Genomic DNA, 25,023 nt, shown 5'->3' on the forward strand with positions numbered 1-25,023 from the left:
ATAGTTAAGTCTCCACTGAAATTTTGTTTTATTAGTTGTTCTGAAGGGATGTGAATGTATCTTTTTCCATGTATTGTAGCCAAATACAGTTTCTCATTTACTTTGGGAAGGTACATCATAGTGTTGATACACTGATTTAAAAAAAACACACTTTATAAAAAACCTCCTGGTATTCTCTTTTCAAACTGATTTCAACATCTTTCTGTATTTTTGAATTCGATGTTATTCTTAACACTTTGTGATGAGTTCTGGTACTGATCGACCAACATGCCTTTTCGGGGCTCTCCATGACTGTACGACATCGGTGGCTAACGGCTCTCCCGACGAAGCAAAGTTAGGTCTGGTGGGACATTAGTATTACCTAATTAGAAGTAGGAGTTACCTCCCATCGTGTATCATGGAGTGTCATGGAACGGTTTTTTATTTAGCGATTACATACCACAAGCGTACTTTGTCGTTGCGATGACAGACGTGCACTTTGGTGTTCGCATATTTAATCAGAAGACTTGCTTAAGGTACGATATTTACTCAAGAAAAACGTATCCGTTTTATTTTTAACAGAACACACTGCCGACACCGAACCCGTGGAGCTGACGGTATACAGCCGTTACATGCATGTAAACATCGGCATTTTGTAAGCCAACTTTATGTTTTTATACATTTTATGTGGCTTTAATTCGTGTATTTTCAGAAATCGGCAAACCTCATAATAGGAAAACGTTACATTTGTATATGTACTTTTGACTTCAGTGCAATGTACAGTAAGCCTAGTGTCGATGAGGTCAATATATAGAACGTTCTAAATTTGACCCGGTCGCGATATACCCCAAGATTTAAATATGCTCGTTCATTATAGATCTATGGTGACAAATAATTAATGTCTATGTAATTATCAGTGAATTATGATCGATCAAAATTTACTGCCAGTGTGTGAACAGAACAACTGATATGTATGTACAGTTTGGGGTAACATGATGTACAATGTGTCTACATGTATAGTTTGGGTAACATGATGTACAATGTGTCTACATGTATGTACAGTTTGGGGTAACACAATGTACAATGTGTCTACATGTATGTACAGTTTGGGGTAACGCAATGTACAATGTGTCTACATGTATGCACAGTTTTGGGGTAACACAATGTACAATGTGTCTACATGTATGTACAGTTTGGGGTAACACAATGTACAATGTGTCTACATGTATGCACAGTTTGGGGTAACACAATGTACAATGTGTCTACATGTATGTACAGTTTTGGGGTAACACAATGTACAATGTGTCTATATGTATGCACAGTTTTGGGGTAACACAATATACACTGTTTCTACATGTATGTACAGTTTTGGGGTAACACAATGTACAATGTGTCTACATGTATGTACAGTTTGGGGTAACACAATGTACAATGTGTCTACATGTATGCACAGTTTTGGGGTAACACAATGTACAATGTGTCTACATGTATGTACATTTTGGGGTAACACAATGTACAATGTGTCTACATGTATGTACAGTTTGGGGTAACACGATGTACTATGTGTCTACACATATGTACAGTTTAGGGGTAACACAGAGTCCAATATTTGCGGACAATGAATGCTCTATGTATGCAGAAAGATTTTATTATTACTGTGGTGCATTAATATCATTTGTAACACAACTGTATATAACAACAAAAAACAACAATTGATATATCAGTAGAATCTCAATGACATTAGGACAATTTATGAACAACAGGAGGATTTAAAACCAAAGACGTAATAAAGATTTGGCAGTCCAGAAGGGTAAGTGTGACATGGTGCAGTTACCATACTGGCTGTCATCACAACTATTATTGGTGTGTTCCATGCAGGGTTTTCCATAATTTTGTTAGTAGTGGGCTGTGTAGTGAAAGTAGGAGGCTGTGTAGTGAAAGTAGTAGGCTGTGTAGTGAAAGTAGGAGGCTGTGTAGTGAAAGTAGTAGGCTGTGTAGTGAAAGTAGGAGGCTGTGTAGTGAAAGTAGTAGGCTGTGTAGTGAAAGTAAGAGGCTGTGTAGTGAAAGTAGTAGGCTGTGTAGTGAAAGTAGTAGGCTGTGTAGTGAAAGTAGTAGGCTGTGTAGTGAAAGTAGGAGGCTGTGTAGTGAAAGTAGGAGGCTGTGTAGTGAAAGTAGTAGGCTGTGTAGTGAAAGTAGGAGGCTGTGTAGTGAAAGTAGGAGGCTGTGTAGTGAAAGTAGTAGGCTGTGTAGTGAAAGTAGGAAGCTGGCCTGCCGTGTACGTGTAGTCGTGTATAGAACATTATTATGGAACTGGATTGGTGTAGGCGGCCAAATGATCAAAGTAGCCGGTCAAATTAGCCAGCGACCGGCTCTTATGAAAAACCCTGCCATATACATTGTCTAACCTCATACATGTACCAGATTATAATACAACATAAGATATAGATAGATCTACACATACTGGTATACAAACGTAAATAAAATATAGATAGATCAACACATACTGGTATACAAACGTATATAAAATATAGATAGATCTACACATACTGGTATACAAACGTAAATAAAATATAGATAGATCAACACATACTGGTATACAAACGTATATAAAATATAGATAGATCTACACATACTGGTATACAAACGTATATAAAATATAGATAGATCTACACATACTGGTATACAAACGTATATAAAATATAGATAGATCTACACATACTGGTATACAAACATATATAAAATATAGATAGATCTATGTATATTGGTATATAACTAATAAATAGAATACCATGTATATTGATTTTAACTGAACAGACAAATATAAAACAGTTAGAATCAAGGGATAATATAAGCTTATCAATCTTTGACCTAAACACAGCCATCCCATTCTAAGCAGTTGTAACCTTCCAAAAAATAATAAAAAAAAAACTTGACGTCATGGTCACTTGTAATCAGACAATTCTTTAGTTGTTCTGTTCATTTTTATACTCAAATTAACAGGTATCCTCTTTATTTCAGGACTTTGATGTTTTGAAATTTTTTCCCTGGAATAAAGACATGGCTAAATTGAATGGCACTGTGAACACATCAGACATGGAACAGGGGGACAATGATGTTCCGATGCTGGAGCTAGGAACACACAACTATACCCTACCAAAATTAAGATATGTCAATATTTTTGGTGTCTTACTCATTGTGGATGCTGTTGTTGCTGTTGTCCTTTGGTTAACAGGTGAGAATATTTCTATGCTTTATGTCAGATTTATCTAGCAATAAGTCTATATTAATTCTTTGAATACTCCACAGGGCCTCAGGGTATTATAATTAGGCTCAGCATAATGAGGTCATGGTTTCAGTCTATTGTCGCGAGGCTTTTGAACTAGCTGTAACTACCAGCTTTCTGATTGGCAAAACATAATCCAATGATTTACCAGTGACCCCCAGCGACAGTCGTATGCTAAAAACAATGCCGACATCTTTCTAAACATTGTCATACATGTATACTTTCACTTTGAGACAATCAAGTATTATACTAAAAAGTTAACAAATTGACAGACTCTGTGTTCATGAAAATATTCAGGTTAAGGTTTACGTCATTCACGAATTAACATTGCTTCGGTTTTCAGAGGATTCTCCGTGGCCAAACAATATGGCGGAATGCACAGAATTATGGGAGCAATGATATCGATTCTTAGCTGTCAATCTAACGGTTGGCAACAAGTGATGATCAGTGACTGTGAGAGTCATAAAGACTCTTTAAGAATAGATTTTAAAATAATAAATATAATTAGTGACATCACAGATATAATCACAATACGCCTATTTTTAAGTTTCATATTGATATTTGTAAAATTGATGGAATGGAAAGGAGTTAAATTTTCCTCGATCGCCAGCAGCACTGTACATTATGTATCACACTTGAGGACAGCATCTTCAATTATATATCTCAAATTACTAAATAAAGAATGCGAAATGAAAACAACCAAGGTGTGACAATATGACTCTAGCAGGAACACCATCTTGGCATGTGTGTGTACGTTTTACACACATGCCATGGGTAATCGTGATGTGTCAGACACTCTTGCCTAAAATACTTCAAGAAGTTTCCAACATCGACAGATGAATTGTTAATATAATTATCATAATACATCCTTATATCACGTTTCATGTTGATATTGTAAAATTGGTTCAGTTGTGGAGAGATAAATTATGCACAAACCAGGTCAAATCACGATGATCTGCCCTTGTTCAATTGCTTAACTGCAATATGTTCTACCTCGTGTCAAATGGATCATTGTGCAACCAAAATGGTCGATTCCTTACCATCTCGTACACTACGTACGTCAGTGCTAGTACGCATCACACTGGTCATTTGTCTGGTGTAGGTGACCATGTAGATCTCATACACTACGTACGTCAGTGCTAGTAAGCATCACACTGGTCATTTTTCTGATGAAGGTGACTGTGTAGTCATCGAAATGTCACACTCCAACCTTCTACTGGTTGTATTATAAGAACTTACTTGAACATTGAAGCATGACTGGAGTTGATGTACAGATTGGCTGGTAGCACTGTACATATGATGTAGACAGAAGGATTAAAAAAAAACTTTGACTGTTATATATCATTATGTAAACAATACACTGTATGATACAAAAGTAGTCCTCTCTTTAAAATGTGAATTTTGAACATTTGTATATGTATATTAAGGCATGAAACATGAAAAATATCGCCTTATTTTAGGTAAATAGAGTATTGCTGTTACCAAAGTAGCACTCTGACATCAGTTATCACATAACCTCATTTGGCATTTAAAATATGCATATTCAACAGACTAAGCTAACAGGGCGAGTTTTGGCGGTCGTCTGTCTGCTGTGAGAGAGTTTTGGTGGCCGTCTGTGTGCTGTGATAGACAGACTATTACGGACGACATGCAATGAGTAGGCTGAAATATGGCATTATGAAACATTATAGCCAAAACCCTTTAAGAAAAAAAATGGTTGATGTTGCAAAATAACTATCATGGTAGTTGAAACCTTCCAAGTTGATATTAGTCCCTTGTTCATCTGAAATAATTAATGTAATTAATGTTTTTAAATTCCTTGTGTACTGCATTACATATAAATACATGAGTAAGTTATGCTTAAAGTACCATTGACTAGCAAACAATATCTGTTAGTGTTAATAAATTGTGTACAAGCAAACATAACCCAAATATTGCACAATATTTCTTTTTTGACTTTTCGGTTTGAAACAACTTATTCTAAGTGAAGGCATACGTATGTTAATTTTGCTGCATTAATTAGCCGAGATAAATCATGTGATAGTCAAATGTTCTGCAAGTTGTGCTGTTTAGAAGTTTGTTTACAAATAAAATTTTATGATATTAAAACACTTAACTAAATCATCAATATTTTTATTTATGAATTGAAATATTGTGATTACAATGCATGAAAAGTGACCCCCAGCAGCAGGTGATGCAGGAAAACACTAGGCCACTTGACTGGTTGTGATTGTTGATAGCAATCAAATATGATTTGATTAAAAAATTGAAATTTAATTTCATAATCTTAATATTTTCCAGATCTTTGACCCTTTTGTTCTTGTTTGACAGGTGGAGACTCAAAGTACTTTATAGATAGTATAACTCACTTCACCATGACAACGTCTGTATTTGACTTGGCTGTTCTCTCAGTGGTCAAGTTGGTGATCCTTTGCGGCATTGTGCTTCCATTGTTAGAAATGTCTTCGTACCAGCTGATAGAAATCAATCACACTACCCACAGACAGTTGAAGGCAAAAAAGACTCGTCTCCATACCTGTCTCATCTTAATCACCTTCCTACTACTGGCATATTCCACTACTAAAGGAGCTTTAGTTATATACTTGTTCAACGACACAGCAGACTACAAAGTGATGCATGCTACATACAATGCTTTAGTCATCTGTGCGTTTGTCTTCTGTCTGATTGAAGCATTACTTGCACTTTCAAGCTTCGTTATGATGAGGAGATTAAAGACCATCAGGATTCTCCATCGCTTCAATGATGATGGAGAGGAGATTGGGAAAGATGGGGAACCATTAAAGAGAAAAGTAACCTTTGCGAGACTGGCAGCTCTTGCTAAACCTGTAAGTAAGACAAAGTTCAGAACAATGCTTGAGAATTTTTCCAGGATGAGCCTGAGATGAAGGTTTTTTCGAGATTATACTGCAAATGACAATTATTCACCGTCTTTCATTTAAATCATTATTGCTGATCCCTGATTAAAGTTAGTTTACACATTTAAGTCTATCATCACTTTCAATTTTGTGTGGGTTAACAGAATCTTTCCCTTTGGTCAGTTAATGCTATAGGTGAATCACAGCCCAAGTAATTAGATTCATAGGTTGCAAAATATAGATGTTTTGAATTTTACCAAAAAACTTTTGATCTACAGCTAAGGTCTTTAAGCATAATCCTTCTCTTACTTTGTTCAATTTTTGTTGATTTGCAGAATTATGATGTCTTTCAAAAGTTGCCGTTCATACAAATGTTATATGGCTTTGAAACCCTTCATTATAACTCTTGGATGAGGCAGAATTTCAAACTGACAAATGTATTGATACACTTTTCAAAAGTAAAGGAATCATTTTTCTCAAATTTCAAAAGTTACTGTATTCTATAGTAATTGTATCTGTAGATTTTCCAGGTCATTTGTTCAAAAGTCAAGACCGATTTTTTTTATAAAAAGTAGTTCTTAATTATTTGAGAAATAATTTTTATAAACAAACTCATCATCTCAACAGTTATATGGCTGCTCTATTGAATTTCTTGCCAAAATCCTCCAGGTGCCTTTGGTTTCATCACTTTGGACAATAATTGTCAGCTCGAAATTTGGATCTTTGTTGAGATCAACATTCTTATTGTTATTGTTTATATAAAATGCAGAGATAAACAATCAGACCTGTCATGTTGAACTTTACTCGAAATATTCCAGGCGTGCAATTACAATTAATCCAAAGTTTTCTGTTGACTGAAGAAGCTGGTGACATAGCATAAAGTGGTTGTGTACTTGGCGACACAGTGATTCTCTCTTGTTTTAAGATTTGCAAGATGAACACAACAGGTTTTTTTTGTCAACGAGAACACCATCAAGTCCATTATTGCATCAAAACAAAAAAAGTTTTAAATTATACAATGGAAACTGTTTAATTAATTGTAGATGCATTTTTCAGGTTTTTTTTAAAAACCTGGCAATGAAGTCTGTGGCAAGTACTTAAACTGAGATTAATATTTTGTCCCCAGGAATTAGGCCTGCTTGGACTTGCCTCCTTTGGTCTTTTGTTTTCCAGTGCTTCACAGATGGTTGCACCACTATTCTTCGGAAAGGTGGTTGATGCTGCACAGCATAGTATCAGTAAGTATAAGATCCATTGATGTCTAGTTGTATCTATGTCATTGTCTTTGCGTTCCCTAGCCACAAGTTGGATCCAATGCATATGGGGCAGGGGGGTGGGGTGGGGGGGAACGGGTGATAACAATATCAGGTTGACATGATTATAAACAGGTGTCTCAGATTTTAAGAAAATTCCAAATGGATAGATATTTAAGGTACAATAAATTGGCAAAAAAAGGCATGATTAAATTTCAGATTGCAAATCCTAGTCTGATTACCTCCCTTCTTAAAGTTGCTTAATGGTAGACAGTTCCTTTTATAGTTACAACACCTGTAAGTTCTTAACTGTTTAGCTTCTGTGAGGTTTTAAGTTAAACATACTTGACACAATAAAATTGAGCAAACACTAACTGTAAAGCAATGATAAATATGTGCATCCCAAACAATTACTATGTGTAGAGCAGCTTAACAAAACTTAAGTTAGTGCATTCATGTTTAAGTACAGTTACTTTACTTACAGTGTGAAAGTGTAAAGATAAGATTACCACTAACAAATGTTTACAGGACGTGTGTATTACTAATTAGTTCATATATGTATTATCCTTTACTCAGAAAAAGACTTGTTTGTTACTTATTTTGTTATATAAATTCTGTATTGGCCTGTATTAAGAAAACAGTAGGGCTTTTCACTAACTTGTGTATTGTTTTTGTTCTGTTTCTTATTCTTCTTATTATTATTCTTATTATGCTTCTTCCAATTTTGTGGGTTCGTAATCTTTCAAATTTTAAAAGCTAGATATACATTCTATTCACCTATTTGTAGATACGTATATGAACTTGTCGCTGCCGATTTTGTAAGTAGGTAAAAAATCCAATATGGCCGCCATGACATCATAAGTTAAAAACTTTAAAACGTCAATATCTCAAAAACCATTGATTGTACAGAGTTGGTGCAATTATATTATTTGTAGAGAATTTCCTTATCTAAATTTTTGTCATGACATGTTATCAGAGAATATGTTGATTAAAAAAGCTCGCTGTTGGGTAAAGTTTTCAAAATTTAACAAATTTTTAATTTTTTTTTCAATTTTGAACTTTCTTGAAATTTTCTTCTTCAGATCGATGCAGAACGTCCTTCCGATGAATTTAGTGTTTTCAGTTCTTCTGAAACGTTTACCATTTCATCTGTACGCCATTTTGAAAATTTCCTTTGATCTTTTAAAAATGCCGACAAATAGGAAAAACTCGTTCTAGAACAATATTGATGGGCTATATTTTATCAAATTGTTACTGAAAAGATTTCCCCAGATGTCTTCTACCATTTAGTGACATATTCAAATTCATCAGAAAAACAAAATGGCTGCCATGACGTCATATCCGATTTTACCTAAAATGCTGTAACTCAAGAACTGTTTCAGCTATAGTGACCTCAGTTTTAATCATATTATGTAAATTAATAAGAAAACACTTTTCACAAGAAAAAAACTGGGATCAAAGGTCAACTTCCGGTCTTCGGTAGGGGTCAAAGTTCAAAAGTGTTATTTTAAATAACAAACTTTGACAAACTTCTTCTCTAGTTCTGCAAAGCCTTGAGTCTTGATATTTCATGTGTAAGATGTCTGATCAATTATCTATCAAGTTTGTTAATATAAATGACCTTGACCCACTTCCAAGGTCACAGGGTTCAATTATGTAAAAATCGTTAAATGGTAATTTCTCCTTTGTTAAGCTGCCCAAAGTCTTCAACTTTAAACATAAATATTCTGTGGACATTTCCTGTCGAGTGATATAAGAGAAACTTCCCTCAAAATGTCAACTGCCGGTTTCCCAAAGTGGTCAAAGTTCAAATATACAAAATAGGGTACCAATGTTCAACAATCTTCTTGTCAAGTTTCACAAGGTCTACAGAACTGATATTGGGGATATATTGATCATCAGATGTTACATTATAAGGCTTGCAAATATGAATAACCTTGACCGACATTCAAGGTCACAGGGTTCAAATAAGTTTGAACCTTTAAAAAGTGTATTTCTTCGTTATTATGAAGTTATATCTCCTTAATGTTTCAAGATTCAAAGTTCATCTTTGGATATGTTGTAGAGACTAACAAACAAGGAATCTTTCTCATATTTTGTTATCAGGATAAATGTCAACTTTCGGTCAACTTGTCGCCAAAGCAGTGAAAAGCCCGCCAAATTGTTAACAACAATTTCTAGTTAATATTTGTATTATTCTATATATCATTATCAACTGGTCATTGATAAAATGATGAAAAATGAGATCATATTTCAGGTGAGTTAACGAGAACTGTACTTATCATGCTGGGAATTTACCTGGTGGGGAACTTCTTTGCAATGATACGTGCCTGGCTGTTTACACTAGCAGGAATGAGGCTGGTTGCTCGGTTACGTAAACGTCTCTTTAACTCCATCATTCAACAAGAAGTGGCTTTCTTTGATGTAAACAGGTACATTGATAACTGGTATTTAAAAGCTATATGTTTGATGCAATTCAGTGACCCCTGAATCGGTAACTCTTCAATGAAATTGACTGAGATGTTCTTGTTTTCCTTTGAAATTATACAAATGATGCTCTTGAAGATAAGTTAGAGTTCGAGTTCAGGGTCGACATTGCACAAAATCATGTCAAAGTGTTTAAATGTGTCATTACAGGGCAGGAAACTACTGCAATCCATGTTAATCCATTGTTAAGAAGTCACATATTTCATTTTAAATGTTGTAGATAAAAGTAGTAGGCTGTTCAGTCAAACCCGTACAAAGGTTGTAGATAAAAGTAGTAGGCTATTCAGTCAAACCCGTACAAAGGTTGTAGATAAAAGTAGTAGGCTATTCAGTCAAACCCGTACAAAGGTTGTAGATAAAAATAGTAGGCTGTTCAGTCAAACCCGTACAAAGGTTGTAGATAAAAGTAGTAGGCTATTCAGTCAAACCCGTACAAAGGTTGTAGATAAAAGTAGTAGGCTATTCAGTCAAACCCGTACAAAGGTTGTAGATAAAAGTAGTAGGCTGTTCAGTCAAACTTGTACTAAGACAGCAGTTAAAAGTGATTATTTAATTTAACCTGTCCAAAAGACTGGTATGTCTCTGATTTTTCAGGATTTCAATCATCAATTCTATTTTTTGATCTTCAGGACTGGTGAACTCTGTAATCGGTTAGCATCAGACACATCAGTGCTACAAAATGCTATCACAGTGAGTATATACAATCAAACAAGACCACATCTATGTGAGGTATATAGACTGACTGGAAATCCAGTCAGTCTAGAGACCTCACATGTTTACCTCTATAAAGGGACCACTGGTGTCAGGAGATCAATAAGTCAATAGACTTCAACTCTCTACCTCTATAAAAGGACTATTGTTGCTATGGGATCCAGAGAATCCAGTGATTTAATGATTTTATCTATTTACATCTGTAAAGGGACCAGTAGTTTCAGGTGGTTCGAAAAGTCAAGAGATTACTTTAGCAGAGGTCACCTCAGTCCATTTTATTGTCTTTGTGACTCCACCTATTGCCAGAATTTGCCTTGACAAAAGTGTCATCTGTGTTCATCTTCAATAGAATTTCAATCTACAGATATTGCTAAGGTTGCCCTATCAACATCACATCTCATCAACACACTTAGGGGACAACCTCAATAACCTCTTTCAAATATCATGGTGGATTTTTTTCTGGAATGTATACATGAATTAATGTTATGAAAAAATGTTTGCACAACTCTTAAAACTCTTACTGTGTTATAGATATGGGGTATATCCGGGGGTATGTGGGAATGTGGGAAATATGTGGGGGGTATGTGGGAATGTGGGAAATATGTGGGGGGTATATGGGAATGTGGGAAATATGTGGGGGGTATATGGGAATGTGGGAAATATGTGGGGGGTATGTGGGAATGTGGGGGTATGTGGGAATGTGGGAAATATGTGGGGTATATTTGGGAATGTGGGAAATATGTGGGAAATATGTAGGGAATAGGTCGGGGATATGTGGGAAAAATGTTGGAGATATTAGGGGATTATGTGAGAAATATGTTGGAGATATTTGGGGATTATGTGAGAAATATGTAGAGAATATGTCGAGAGAATGCTAGAAGATCAACAAAAGTAGCATTGCAGTGCAAATAACATCAAATCCAAATTACTAAGGACAGACAAGTCTTGGAAAGAGATAATCATAATCATGTTTACGCTTTCAATTTTCAGTTTCTCCAACATGATCACTAAATAAACACTGATCTGTTTATCCACAGGTGAATGTGTCAATGTTGGTGAGGAACATACTTCAGCTGATTGGTTCCCTTGGTTTCATGTTCTACCTGAATCCCTCGTTAACAGGTGTGCTCTTATCAGTTGTACCTATCGTGTCACTGGGAGCTGTCCAGTATGGTAAGTAAAACCCCCTCGTTAACAGGTGTGCTCACATCAGTTGTACCTATCGTGTCACTGGGAGCTGTCCAGTATGGTAAGTAAAACCCCCTCGTTAACAGGTGTGCTCGCATCAGTTGTACCTGTCATGACTATTGGACAGTTAGCTATGTAGAGTGATATGATAGAATGTTTATAAGGTTTTTCACTTAGTTGACATTGTACTGTGTGTAACAGGAAATTAATATGTATTGTACTGTGTGAAACAGGAAGTTAATATATATTGTACTGTGTGAAACAGGAAGTTAATATATATTATACTGTGAGTAACAGGAAGTTAATATATATTGTACTGTGTGTAACAGGAAATTAATATATATTGTACTGTGTGAAACAGGAAGTTAATATATATTGTAGTGTGTGAAACAGGAAGTTAATATATATTGTACTGTGTGAAACAGGAAGTTTATATATTTTGTACTGTGAGTAACAGGAAGTTAATATATATTGTACTGTGTTTAACAGGAAATTAATATATATTGTACTGTGTGAAACAGGAAGTTAATATATATTGTACTGTGTGAAACAGGAAGTTAATATATATTGTACTGTGTGTAACAGGAAGTTAATATATATTGTACTTTGTGAAACAGGAAGTTTATATATATTGTACTGTGTGTAACAAGAAGTTAATATATATTGTACTGTGAGTAACAGGAAGTTAATATATATTGAACTTTGTGAAACAGGAAGTTTATATATATTGTACTGTGTGTAACAAGAAGTTAATATATATTGTACTGTGTGTAACAGGAAGTTAATATATATTGTACTGTGTGAAACTGGAAGTTAATATATATTGTACTGTGTGAAACAGGAAGTTAATTTATATTGTACTGTATGTAACAGGAAGTTAATATATATTGTACTGTGTGTAACAGGAAGTTAATTTATATTGTACTGTGTGTAACAGGAAGTTAATATATATTGTACTGTGTGAAACAGGAAGTTAATATATATTGTACTGTGTGTAACAGGAAGTTAATACATATTGTACTGTGTGTAACAGGAAGTTAATATATATTGTACTGTGTGTAACAGGAAGTTAATATATATTGTACTGTGTGTAACAGGAAGTTAATACATATTGTACTGTGTGTAACAGGAAGTTAATATATATTGTACTGTGTGTAACAGGAAAGTCATTGAAAAACCTCTGGAATACATAGTTTATTATAGTGGTGTTCTGTGTTTAATAGGAAAGAGTTTATGAGAATGATATTCCATGTGTAACAGGAAAGCTATTGAAAAACCTTCGGAAGAAGTTCCAAGACAAGTTAGCTGATGCTGGAACCATGGCAGAGGAGAGTTTATCCAGTATACGCACTGTACGAACATTTTCAGCCGAAGGAAAGGCTGGACACTTGTATGGAGTTGAGATAGATGGGAGTTACAACATTGGAAAAAAACTGGCGTTTATCACAGGTTAGGTTATTAATATATTCATATAAATGTAAAGTCTTTAATGGTAGAATAACTTGTACATATCACCGTGTGGTAACTGAGTATTTTTCTCTCACTTTGGACCAAATGTTTGGTAATACATATTTGGTAATAACCAACCTCATAATAGCAAATTGAAATACCAAATGTAACTGTATTTGGAAAGATTAGTAGAGCTTGATCTAAAATCACAGAACAAGGCAAACAGCCTTGTTTGATATCTATTGTTAAGTTGAGGAGGTATGTAAGCTACAATGATCAAACACTGCTTCACACCGCTTTTCATTGTGACAACACCAGCTGTAGTATATTTCCGTAACAGGGGCAGGATATACTGAAATCAGATTGTCCATCCATCTGTAATAATAATGATAATAATAAATTTATTCAGGAAAGATTTGCACAAATGTATACAAAGCATGATAAATAAAATACATGTTACATAGTACATAAGGTGAAAAATTGACATAAATAAAACATGCAACACCGGAACATAAAATCACAATAAAGACAGCTGATATATGTTAAACAAATCTATCCAAGGATAGCCCAAAAGGGGTAATAATATACGCTTATTTCTGTTGGGGTCCTTCAAAATATGTCTCTGTAACAGGGGCAGGATATAATGAAAACAGATTGTCCGTCCATCTGTAGTATATCTCTGTAACAGGGACAGGATATAATGAAAACAGATTGTCCGTCCATCTGTAGTATATCTCTGTAACAGGGACAGGATATAATGAAAACAGATTGTCCGTCCATCTGTAGTATATCTCTGTAACAGGGACAGGATATAATGAAAACAGATTGTCCGTCCATCTGTAGTATATCTCTGTAACAGGGACAGGATATACTGAAATCAGATTGTCTGTCCATCTGACTGTGTACAAGATATTCTCCGGACCATTCCTCCTACAGTTTACTTCGTGAAGCTCTGGATGTAGTCATCCTATATCTCATGCTGCCCTGTGTTAGGTTTTCTAGTCTCACCAGGTCCCGTATTGATGTAATGTGATCTCAGGATTGAAATGGTGTGATATACAAATGTATTTCTGATGATCAGAGAAAAGAGAAATAATGAACTATGATGGAAAAAATGAGAAATAGTTGAATAAGTTTTTTGTGATTTCAATGCCTAACGTACAAGAAACAGAATCAGCTGTATAGATTTGAGATGACTGGTATCTCGTTCTTGTCTCCAGTAACTTTCAATTCTCAGCCTTAAATGAAATTTTGTTACAGTTAATATCTGCCCAGACTGAGATATATCCATCTCAAACACATATAGTTCAGATATTTTCTGCTAAACCTATATATTCTGTTCCACATGGGAACACTTTCTAGCTCCCTGGATTTCCCCTCGGAATTCCCTGAGAATTTCCAGTGTTTTGCTGCTTTCTGTTTAGATTATGTATGATGATTGATAATTGTGTTATCTCTTGCTATAGGTGGTTTCACAGGCCTGATTGGTACTGTCGCTTACGGTGCTATAACTGTTGTTCTGTGGTACGGAGGAAAGTTGGTGTATGATAATGAACATGGGAAACCGACTGGACTGACTCCTGGTGTCCTCACCTGTAAGTAGGGGCAGATAACTCAATCATAGTTTGGTTATTCCTGTCACTTCAAAACAGGCTTTATCTTCATGAAATATTTCTGTTTTTTTTTCTTTTCAGCATTTTTACTGTACACACTGCAGGTGGCTTTGGCTTTTACTTTTACAACAGCTCTCTACGGAGAATTCATGCAGGTAAACTTTTACTTTAACATTTCTTACAATTCCTTCAAAGAAATTATGATCTTTGTACTTACAGATAAGCACAAGCAGTCCTAATGACCTTTCACTCAACTATTCCACCTTTGTTCACCTACACCTTTGATATATTGCCTTTCAGTTGAATGTCCTATACCTCATACTAAGCCGTCATTAAGAACTTTCCCAACAGAGACAAAGTGACAAGTTAGATATTTATGCAACATTTTTGTCCTGCAGGCTGTTGGAGCATCTATCCGAGTATTTGAGTTACTAGACAGACAGACTAAAGTCTCCAATGAAAACGGCGTTGTTCTTGGATTTATAGATGGCAGTAAGTTGAGGTCACTTCTATCACCTGGAACTAAAAAAAAAATGTGTTTTTATTACCCAATATCTGGTTGTGTTGAACCCAAATTCTCATTTACTAATATAGGCCAGAAGAGGTTTGAAACCTTCAGATATGATATCAGAATTTGTCATTAGCAATTCTGAATCTTGTGAGGCTGATGTGTTTCAAAAGCTATCAAGGGATGGAAATATTTTGCAAATGTATTTGTGGAAAAGGCTCTTTCTTTGTGATGGAAAAGATTTGGTTATGTGTAACTAAAGGAGGGGATACATAAAGACATTCTGCGTGTCTATACGTTCAACATATCTCTTAATCATATTTAGTTCATATTCACCCTATTGCTTCACCTACCAAGATGTAGAATTATTTTTAGCAGTCAAAGTTAAAGGTCAAAGGCCAATACTGACTAGGTCTGGATGCTGTATGGTCCATCAAGCATCTGGTGCCTTGTTCATTTTCCTTATCACTCATCTTCATAGTGAACATTGAAAATCAGTGACTGTTGTATATGTTTTTCTTTCAAATTACAGAAGTGGAGTTTGACAATGTCAAGTTTACATATCCATCACGACCAGAAACAGAAGTTCTTAAGGTTGGTATCTACTTTTGTACATATGTAAGTAAATGTCCTTTGTAGAACCTGTCTTATCAAGGCCCTGTCTTATCCAAATCAAATGGTGTCTTATCATACCCCCCTGAAGTTTTGGATGGGGGGAGGTATATTTGCATCACTCTGTGTGGTCTGAACATCCAACCGTCTGTCTGTCCAGTGTATCTGTTATGCATCGTTCTGAAAAGAACAGGCAGCCATTATGGACTTTGGCACTATTTCTACACAACTGCGTGATGGAGCTTTCTCAAATTTCATATGTAGGGTTCCCTAGGCACCTAGTTGTGCATTGTACCTTTATAAGAATCATCACATAAAGAATGATCATTAATCTGTCGATGATGGACGAGATATCTTGTTTCAGTTCATTTACCTGCTAAATGAACATGTATTTCTACGTGATGCATTTATTGTTTAAAGTTTCATTAGAATGAAACTATAGGCCTTTGACTGTGCATAAATCCCTCTGAGTCTGGATAGCATTACCATTTTATATTCAATATACTGCCTCCCTTCAGTAGATACAATGTTTTATTACCCACCACCCCAACCCTACAACCAGAATAGGTATACTGGAATCAGATTAGTCTATCCATTTTACGTACACACAACATTGTACCAACTACTCCTCCTAAACAACTTAAGTGATTTCAACAATAGTCCTTGGCTATAATCCTGACACATGCAGCTTTCGAAATGAGTTATCTCCCCTTTTTTAGAAACTTACGTCCCTTTTGGAACTCAAGAATATACCAGGAGGGTGAGGGGGGGGGAGTAATGAGTTGACCCCAGACAACAGTTCTAGTTAAGATCCTCTCTAATCCATATCCCCTCTTATCTAGATCAGCTGACATTTCTGTAAACCAGTCAGATCTACCAACCCCTATACAACAGACACCTCTGTAAACAGGTCAGATCTACCAACCCCTATACAACAGACACCTCTGTAAACCAGTCAGATCTACCAACCCCTATACAACAGACACCTCTGTAAACCAGTCAGATCTACCAACCCCTATACAACAGACACCTCTGTAAACCAGTCAGGTCTACCAACCTCTATACAACAGACACCTCTGTAAACCAGTCAGATCTACCAACCCCTATACAACAGACACCTCTGTAAACCAGTCAGATCTACCAACCCCTATACAACAGACACCTCTGTAAACCGGTCAGGTCTACCAACCCCTACACAACAGACACCTCTGTAAACCAGTCAGATCTACCAACCCCTATACAACAGACACCTCTGTAAACAGGTCAGATCTACCAACCCCTATACAACAGACACCTCTGTAAACCAGTCAGGTCTACCAACCTCTATACAACAGACACCTCTGTAAACCAGTCAGATCTACCAACCCCTATACAACAGACACCTCTGTAAACAGGTCAGATCTACCAACCTCTATACACCGGACACCTCTGTAAACAGGTCAGATCTACCAACCCCTGTACAACAGACACCTCTGTAAACAGGTCAGATCTACCAACCCCTATACAACAGAACCCTCTGTAAACCAGTCAGGTCTACCAACCTCTATACAACAGACACCTCTGTAAACCAGTCAGATCTACCAACCCCTATACAACAGATACCTCTGTAAACGGGTCAGATCTACCAACACCTATAAAAAAGACAACTCTGTAAACAGGTCAGATCTACCAACCCCTATACAACAGAACCCTCTGTAAACCAGTCAGATCTACCAACCCCTATAAAACAGAAACCTCTGTTAACCAGTCAGATCTACCAACCCCTATACAACAGACACCTCTGTAAACCAGTCAGATCTACCAACCCATATACAACAGACACCTCTGTAAACAGGTCAGATCTACCAACCCCTATACAACAGACACCTCTGTAAACCAGTCAGATCTACCAACCCCTATAAAACAGACACCTCTGTAAACCAGTCAGATCTACCAACCCCTATACAACAGACACCTCTGTTAACCGGTCATATCTACCAACCCCTATTAAAAAGACACCTCTGTAAACCGGTCAGATCTACCAACCCCTATACAACAGACACCTCTGTAAACCAGTCAGATCTACCAACCCCTATAAAACAGACACCTCTGTAAACCAGTCAGGTCTACCAACCCCTATACAACAGACACCTCTGTAAACCAGTCAGGTCTACCAACCCCTATAAAACAGACACCTCTGTAAACCAGTCAGATCTACCAACCCCTATACAACAGACACCTCTGTAAATCGACAATGTTAGATGTATACATGTTTTGATTTAGACTGACACCTTCTTTTTTTGCTTTTTGTTTTTTTACAAATGATCATCAAATGCTTATTCTATCATATTACTTGTTGGCAGGGTATATCTTTCACTTTGGAGCCTGGTAAGGTACTGGCACTCGTGGGGCCCTCTGGTGGTGGAAAATCGACCATCGTCAATCTAATAGAAAGATTATACGATCCCAATTCAGGAGTGGTATATTTAGGTTTGTTGAAGACTTAAAATATAGAATTGAATTTTTGATTAATTTCCCAATAGATGTAGTTTAAGTTAATTTCTTAACAATAATTTTAACATTTTTATTACTGTTTGCAAAGATGTTGTACATGTACAGGGTGTTCCAATAACAGTTTTAAATGTTGGTTTTATATCAATATTTTGTAACTGACATACTTATGTCAAATCAGTTGATAATTAGACAGTTACACAGTAAGACAGTTACACAGCAAGACAGTTGAACAGCAAAATAGTTGTACAGCAAGATACACAGTAAGACAGTTGTACAGTGAGATACACAGCTAGATAGTTGTACAGCAAGATAGTTGTACAGTAAGATACACAACAAGACAGTTATACAGCAAGATAGTTGTACAGCAAGACAGTTGTACAGTAAAATAGTTGTACAGTAAGATACACAGCAAGACAGTTGTGCAGTAAGACAGTTGTACAGAAAGATAGTTGTACAGTAAGATACACAGCTAGACAGTTGTACAGCAAGACAGTTGTACAGAAAGATAGTTGTACAGTAAGATACACAGCAAGACAGTTGTACAGTAAGATACACAGCAAGACAGTTGTACAGCAAGATAGTTGTACAGTAAGATACACAGTAAGACAGTTGTACAGCAAGATAGTTGTACAGAAAGATAGTTGTACAGTAAGATACACAGCAAGACAGTTGTACAGCAAGATGCACAGCAAGACAGTTGTACAGCAAGATAGTTGTTCAGTAAGATACACAGCAAGACAGTTGTACAGCAAGATACACAGCAAGATAGTTGTTCAGTACGATACACAGCAAGACAGTTGTACAGTAAGATACACAGCAAGACAGTTGTACAGCAAGACAGTTGTACAGTAAGACAGTTGAACAGCAAGATAGTTGTACAGTAAGATACAAGTAAGACAGTTACACAGCAAGACAGTTGAACAGCAAAATAGTTGTACAGCAAGACAGTTGTACAGCAAGATGCACAGTAAGACAGTTGTACAGTGAGATACACAGCTAGATAGTTGTACAGTAAGATACACAGCTAGACAGTTGTACAGCAAGACAGTTGTACAGAAAGATAGTTGTACAGTAAGATACACAGTAAGACAGTTGTACAGCAAGATAGTTGTACAGAAAGATAGTTGTACAGTAAGACAGTTGTACAGAAAGATAGTTGTACAGTAAGATACACAGCAAGACAGTTGTACAGTAAGATACACAGCTAGACAGTTGTACAGCAAGACAGTTGTACTGCAAGATAGTTGTACAGCAAGATAATTGTTGTACAGTAAGATAAACTGGAAAAAAAACTGAACAACATGTGCTATTATGTCTCTTGTTGTCTTTTAGCATTTATCCAGTGATAAGCCCATGCCTGGTAATAAGCCCACCTGTATATATATTTATTGCCAGGTCAGCAGAAATGACAACATATGCTATATCATTGTCCTGTGATAAGTCCACCCCTTTACAATGAGTGAGATTTTTCTTGTACTGGCTCTAAGCTTATTGCATTTAGTAAGTGGAAATGGTTTCACCTTTGATGAAGTGTTATAACCCTAAATAAACATTTATTATCCAGGAGGCAACAACCTGCGTGAACTGGAACCTCGTTGGTTTCGCCAGAAAATCTCAATGGTTAGTCAGGAACCCACATTGTTTGCATGCAGCATTAAAGAAAACATAGCCTATGGAAAGACTGCAACAGACGAAGAGGTCAGTAAGTGCTAGGGACTTCATTTACTGTTAAAAATATAACCTTTTCTTGATGTTTAACTCAAGGTTTTGGAGTTCTAGTTAAGTTAACTGTAACACCTTTACTTGAAGTTTAACTCAAGGTTTCAGGAGTTCTAGTTAAGTTAACTGTAACACCTTTACTTGATGTTTAACTCAAGGTTTTGGAGTTCTAGTTAAGTTAACTGTAACACCTTTACTTGATGTTTAATGCAAGGTTTCAGGAGTTCTACTTAAGTTAACTGTAACACCTTTACTTGAAGTTTAACTCAAGGTTTTGGAGTTCTAGTTAAGTTAACTGTAACACCTTTACTTGATGTTTAACGCAAGGTTTCAGGAGTTCTAGTTAAGTTAACTGTAACACCTTTACTTGATGTTTAACTCAAGGTTTCAGGAGTTCTAGTTAAGTTAACTGTAACACCTTTACTTGATGTTTAACGCAAGGTTTCAGGAGTTCTAGTTAAGTTAACTGTAACACCTTTACTTGATGTTTAACGCAAGGTTTCAGGAGTTCTAGTTAAGTTAACTATGTTATGTGTTGTATGCTGATACAGAGGATTATAATACTCTGGACGAGTTCAAGGTTAATGTAACTGCCACTTTTTAAGTCATCTGACCCGGAGGGTCATGATGACCTTTAGCCATAGTGCTACATCTGTCGTCGTCTGGCGTGCCTAAACTTTTGACATTTTAAACTTATTCTCCAGTTCCAAGTTGACCTAGTGTTGTTATTTTTCAGGTCAATCTAAGATCCAAGATGGCCACCATGGCCGTGATAGTCACCATCTTTTTAAACTTCTTCTCTAGTGTCACTGATGCCACTGAGCCTAAAATGCTTTTGCTGTCTCGCATTTACATAGCAGCCAGCTGTGGCAGCCATTTTGTAACATGGAGTGACAAAGATTCAGGCCACAGATCTTTGTAAACATCATTGTGAAAACACAATTATTTCTGAAGTTTTTGAGGCAGACAGAAGGTCAGGGCCCCAAATGTTACTCCTCCTTAAATGTCATTGGGTAGGACACATTTCTAATATATAGGCAGGATTAACCCGTTTTGACAAAAGGGCTGTGCCTTCAGAAAGGAAAGTGACTCTGATTTAGGGTTGAATGCTGTCTGAAAAACTTTACTGTTGAAAGATATGTAACACTTGTTACAGTTACCTACTCCTAACCAAAACTACCATCTGCATCATCGAAAATAGCTTCTTAGTAAGATTTCATTCAAAGTAAAATAAATACTGCTTCTCCTTGCTTGTAGTTAAATGTCTTAGGCATCTTGTTTTTATTCAGTTTTGTTCAATGTACAAATACATTGAGACTGAATATTATTACTGTCAGAAACATTTCCTAGTCTTGGTAAAAATCCTAGTTTGTCATTATGATGGAACTGTTAGAAACATATCCTAGTCTTGGTAAAATACTAGTTTGTCATTATGATGGAATGTCAAAAATATCTCAAATTCTGTACCACTTTGGCATCCTGTTGTTTGGGTTTGTTATTGTCTCAGATATCGGTGATTACTGGACACAGCTAGCAGTGTTATAAATTTGCTTCCGTAGCATGGGAGAGTTTAATTACTGATATTACAGACTTTGAAGAATTGATATTAAACTTCAGCATTAGATCTTCTTAAATAATTTGTATTTTCAACTTTCAAAATAATTTGGAAAGTAGCCCCAAATATTCTGAAGAATGATCAATCAACCATGTCTTGAATGCTTTCACAGAACTAAAAACTAATTACAGATTGAAGAGGCAGCAAAGCAGGCAAATGCTCATGGGTTTATCTGTGAGTTTGAGAAAGGTTACGAGACACTTGTTGGTGAGAGGGGCATTCGTCTGTCTGGGGGACAGAAACAACGCATAGCCATCGCCCGTGCCCTGATAATGGACCCAGTACTTCTTCTACTGGACGAGGTTTGTTTTTTCTAATTTAGTGTATTTCATATGTATAATTGGTACAATATGATTTTTAAATGTAACATAATGCTTGATTTTTGTACCTACTATGAGTTTTTCCGTTAGATTTGAAGGTAATTACTAAATCGGGTGTGCCGTTTCCACCTATGGAGGTTTAGGTGGAGTTGGTTACAGTTGAATGAAAATCTTGTACAAAGTGACAGATTTCCACAGCATTTTAATTTGGTGTTCGACTTCAGTACTTCAGGGAGTACAAATATACTTACTTTGAATTCCAGTGAAAAATCCCTATTTAGGTGGAGTTTTTGCACTTTGCACTTAGCATATTGTGCAAGGTACCAGCTTTCACATAGTCCTGGTATATTGGAAAGGAACATTTCTGTGGCTTTTGAAAATATGCATTCTTCATTTTCAAAAAATGATTTCCAATTAATCTGGAAATTATTTTATAGGTTTACTGCTATTATGTGATGGGACCCAGTCCAGTGAACTTTTATTTTTTGAAATCTTGAAACGAACTTTTGAAGTTTACTTCCTGTGTCAAATAATTCTTACAATAGATTCAAGCTAGGGGAATGACACTATCAAGTTTGCAATAAAAACATGTATTGAGTATTTCACAGACTTCGGGTAAATGTTTTCGTTTGTTTTCTAACAGGCTACCAGTGCGTTAGATGCCGAAAGTGAGCATCTTGTCCAAGAAGCAGTAGAAAGAGCCATGAAGGGTCGTACTGTCATTGTGATCGCACATAGATTGTCCACAGTTAGAAATGCTTCACAGGTAAATCAACACAGACCTATCCTACAGTTCTTTGGAAAAACCTTACCAGCAATTCTCTTAACCGATCTCCACTACAGCTCTTTCCAATAACCTCACCAACAGCTCTCTCCGCTGAAAACCCCTACATTTCTCTTCAGAACGTTCACCTACATTTCTGTCTGCAGATCCCAACTACAGTTCTTTCCAGAGACTTCAACTAGAGTTCTCTCTGCAGAACTCAACTACAGTTCTTTCCATAGACAGCAACTAGAGTTCTCTCTGCAGAACTCAACTACAGTTCTTTCCATAGACAGCAACTAGAGTTCTCTCTGCAGAACTCAACTACAGTTCTTTCAAGAGACTTCAACTAGAATTCTCTCTGCAGAACTCAACTACAGTTCTTTCCATAGACAGCAACTAGAGTTCTCTCTGCAGAACTCAACTACAGTTCTTTCATAGACAGCAACTAGACTCTGCAACTAGACAGTTCTTTCAAGAGACTCTGCAGAACTCAACTACAGTTCTTTCCATAGACAGCAACTAGAGTTCTCTCTGCAGAACTCAACTACAGTTCTTTCCATAGACTTCAACTAGAGTTCTCTCTGCAGAACTCAACTACAGTTCTTTCCATAGACAGCAACTAGAGTTCTCTCTGCAGAACTCAACTACAGTTCTTTCCATAGACAGCAAGTTCTCTCTAGAACTCAACTACAGTTCTTTCTCTCTGAGTTCTCTCAAGAACTCAACTACAGTTCTTTTAGACCAACTAGAGTTCTCTCTGCAGAACTCAACTAGAGTTCTCTCTGCAGAACTCAACTACAGTTCTTTCCATAGACCTCACCTGCACTTCTCTACACAAACAACTCCTATTTTACATACAACATCCATTAACATTTGGCACAGACTCTTCACAATGATGAAAATGTCCAATATCAAAATGCTGTGTGCGGTATAATACTTGTTTCCTGTGTAGCTATACATGTATGTTAACTAATAGTAAATATTCTAGATAGTTAAAGGCTTACCTACAAATAAAGTGTCTCATAAAGTGCCCCAAAATATTTAGTTATAATATGAAGGGCCAGCTTTTTAGGCAAGTGTTTCCCAAATAAATGAAGAAATTAAATGTATGTAAAAAATTGAAATATTGTCCTAAACATGATATATATTTTGTGTTAATACATTTCATAATGTTTCAACACGGATGGTATTATGAGCATTGTCTAACCATTAACAAATGAAAATTCTAGTCATGAGTATATCATTGTCACCAAGTTGATCTGATGAGATACACTATGTACAAGTAGAATGTCACAAATACACCCCTTTGCATAAAAGCTGTTGGATTTTAAACATCACTCAATAATACCAACGAAATGGGAATGCTCCGTAAAGGCCTGTGTATCAATAGGAATAACCACGAAACAGCTGGTAGTTGTAAATCATTTTCTGGTTAAATTATTGATAAGGATTCTTTGTCGTTGTCTTCAAGTAGAATGGAATCAGGACAGCTAATGCCTCAACATTCTGAGCAGCTAGTAGGGCAGACAAGTCAATTACACTGAATGATTTTCAGCAACTATTGGGGGGCAGGGGGCAGAGGGCAGCCCATCACAGTCATCCGGCTTCTGAGGACATTGTCCCTGTATCCATTCTTGTACTTGTAAATATACTCCTTTGTATGGAAGGAGGAAGTAAGTCAAGTCAGAACAAGCACAAGCAAACTGATGAGAACCAAACAGAGCTTACTTAATATTGCACTAGAATATTTATCGATGAATTCCTGATGACACCAACATAGATTTCAAAACTGAATCATGAATATATTAATGTTTCAAATTGTTCACACAAAATCCTAGACAGAACTGTAAATATGACATTAAGATATCCTATATCCAAGTATTTCATGTTGTCTATAATTTACGTATAATTGTTTGTCCATATTTTCAGGTAATTGTAATTGACAAAGGCGTTGTAGCTGAGAGTGGGATGCATGACCAACTTATCGCTAAAGATGGAGTATACAAACGTCTCGTCCTACGTCAACTGATGGCCGGCACAGCCTCGATGAATGGGCTGCCCACAGAGGAAGATGAAACAAATGGCAAAACATCAGCTATTTTTACTGTTGGAGAGAATGACGCAACACCTCAACAGTAGCACCAGGCATTT

At 36.3% G+C, this 25,023-nt stretch overlaps 1 protein-coding gene across 1 annotated transcript; it reads left to right on the forward strand.

Annotated features, from left to right (window-relative positions):
- The first annotated feature begins 447 nt into the window (after nt 1-447).
- LOC132559811 (uncharacterized) lies at nt 448-25,023 on the forward strand. Its single transcript, XM_060224436.1, has 17 exons — nt 448-515; nt 2,998-3,211; nt 5,594-6,108; nt 7,265-7,376; nt 9,649-9,823; nt 10,508-10,568; nt 11,627-11,762; nt 13,038-13,226; nt 14,693-14,821; nt 14,921-14,994; nt 15,238-15,331; nt 15,880-15,941; nt 18,302-18,428; nt 20,017-20,150; nt 21,918-22,088; nt 22,750-22,872; nt 24,802-25,023. The coding sequence occupies exons 2-17, from the start codon at nt 3,037-3,039 to the stop codon at nt 25,009-25,011; spliced, it is 2,487 nt and encodes an 828-aa protein (XP_060080419.1). The 5' UTR covers nt 448-515; nt 2,998-3,036; the 3' UTR covers nt 25,012-25,023.

Source organism: Ylistrum balloti, unplaced genomic scaffold (assembly GCF_031769215.1).
Source record: "Ylistrum balloti isolate Yb309-2 unplaced genomic scaffold, AGI_CSIRO_Ybal_v1 Utg370970, whole genome shotgun sequence".
In the NCBI taxonomy this organism is placed as follows: Eukaryota; Metazoa; Mollusca; class Bivalvia; order Pectinida; family Pectinidae; genus Ylistrum; species Ylistrum balloti.

Bases quoted from the DNA above. Each gene is read 5' to 3' on its own strand.
- LOC132559811 (XM_060224436.1), top strand. From the start codon at position 3,037: ATGGCTAAATTGAATGGCACTGTGAACACATCAGACATGGAACAGGGG. The intron at 13,227-14,692 runs GTTAGGTTATTA...CTCTTGCTATAG, and splicing joins AAAACTGGCGTTTATCACAG to GTGGTTTCACAGGCCTGATT. The intron at 22,089-22,749 runs GTTTGTTTTTTC...GTTTTCTAACAG, and splicing joins TACTTCTTCTACTGGACGAG to GCTACCAGTGCGTTAGATGC.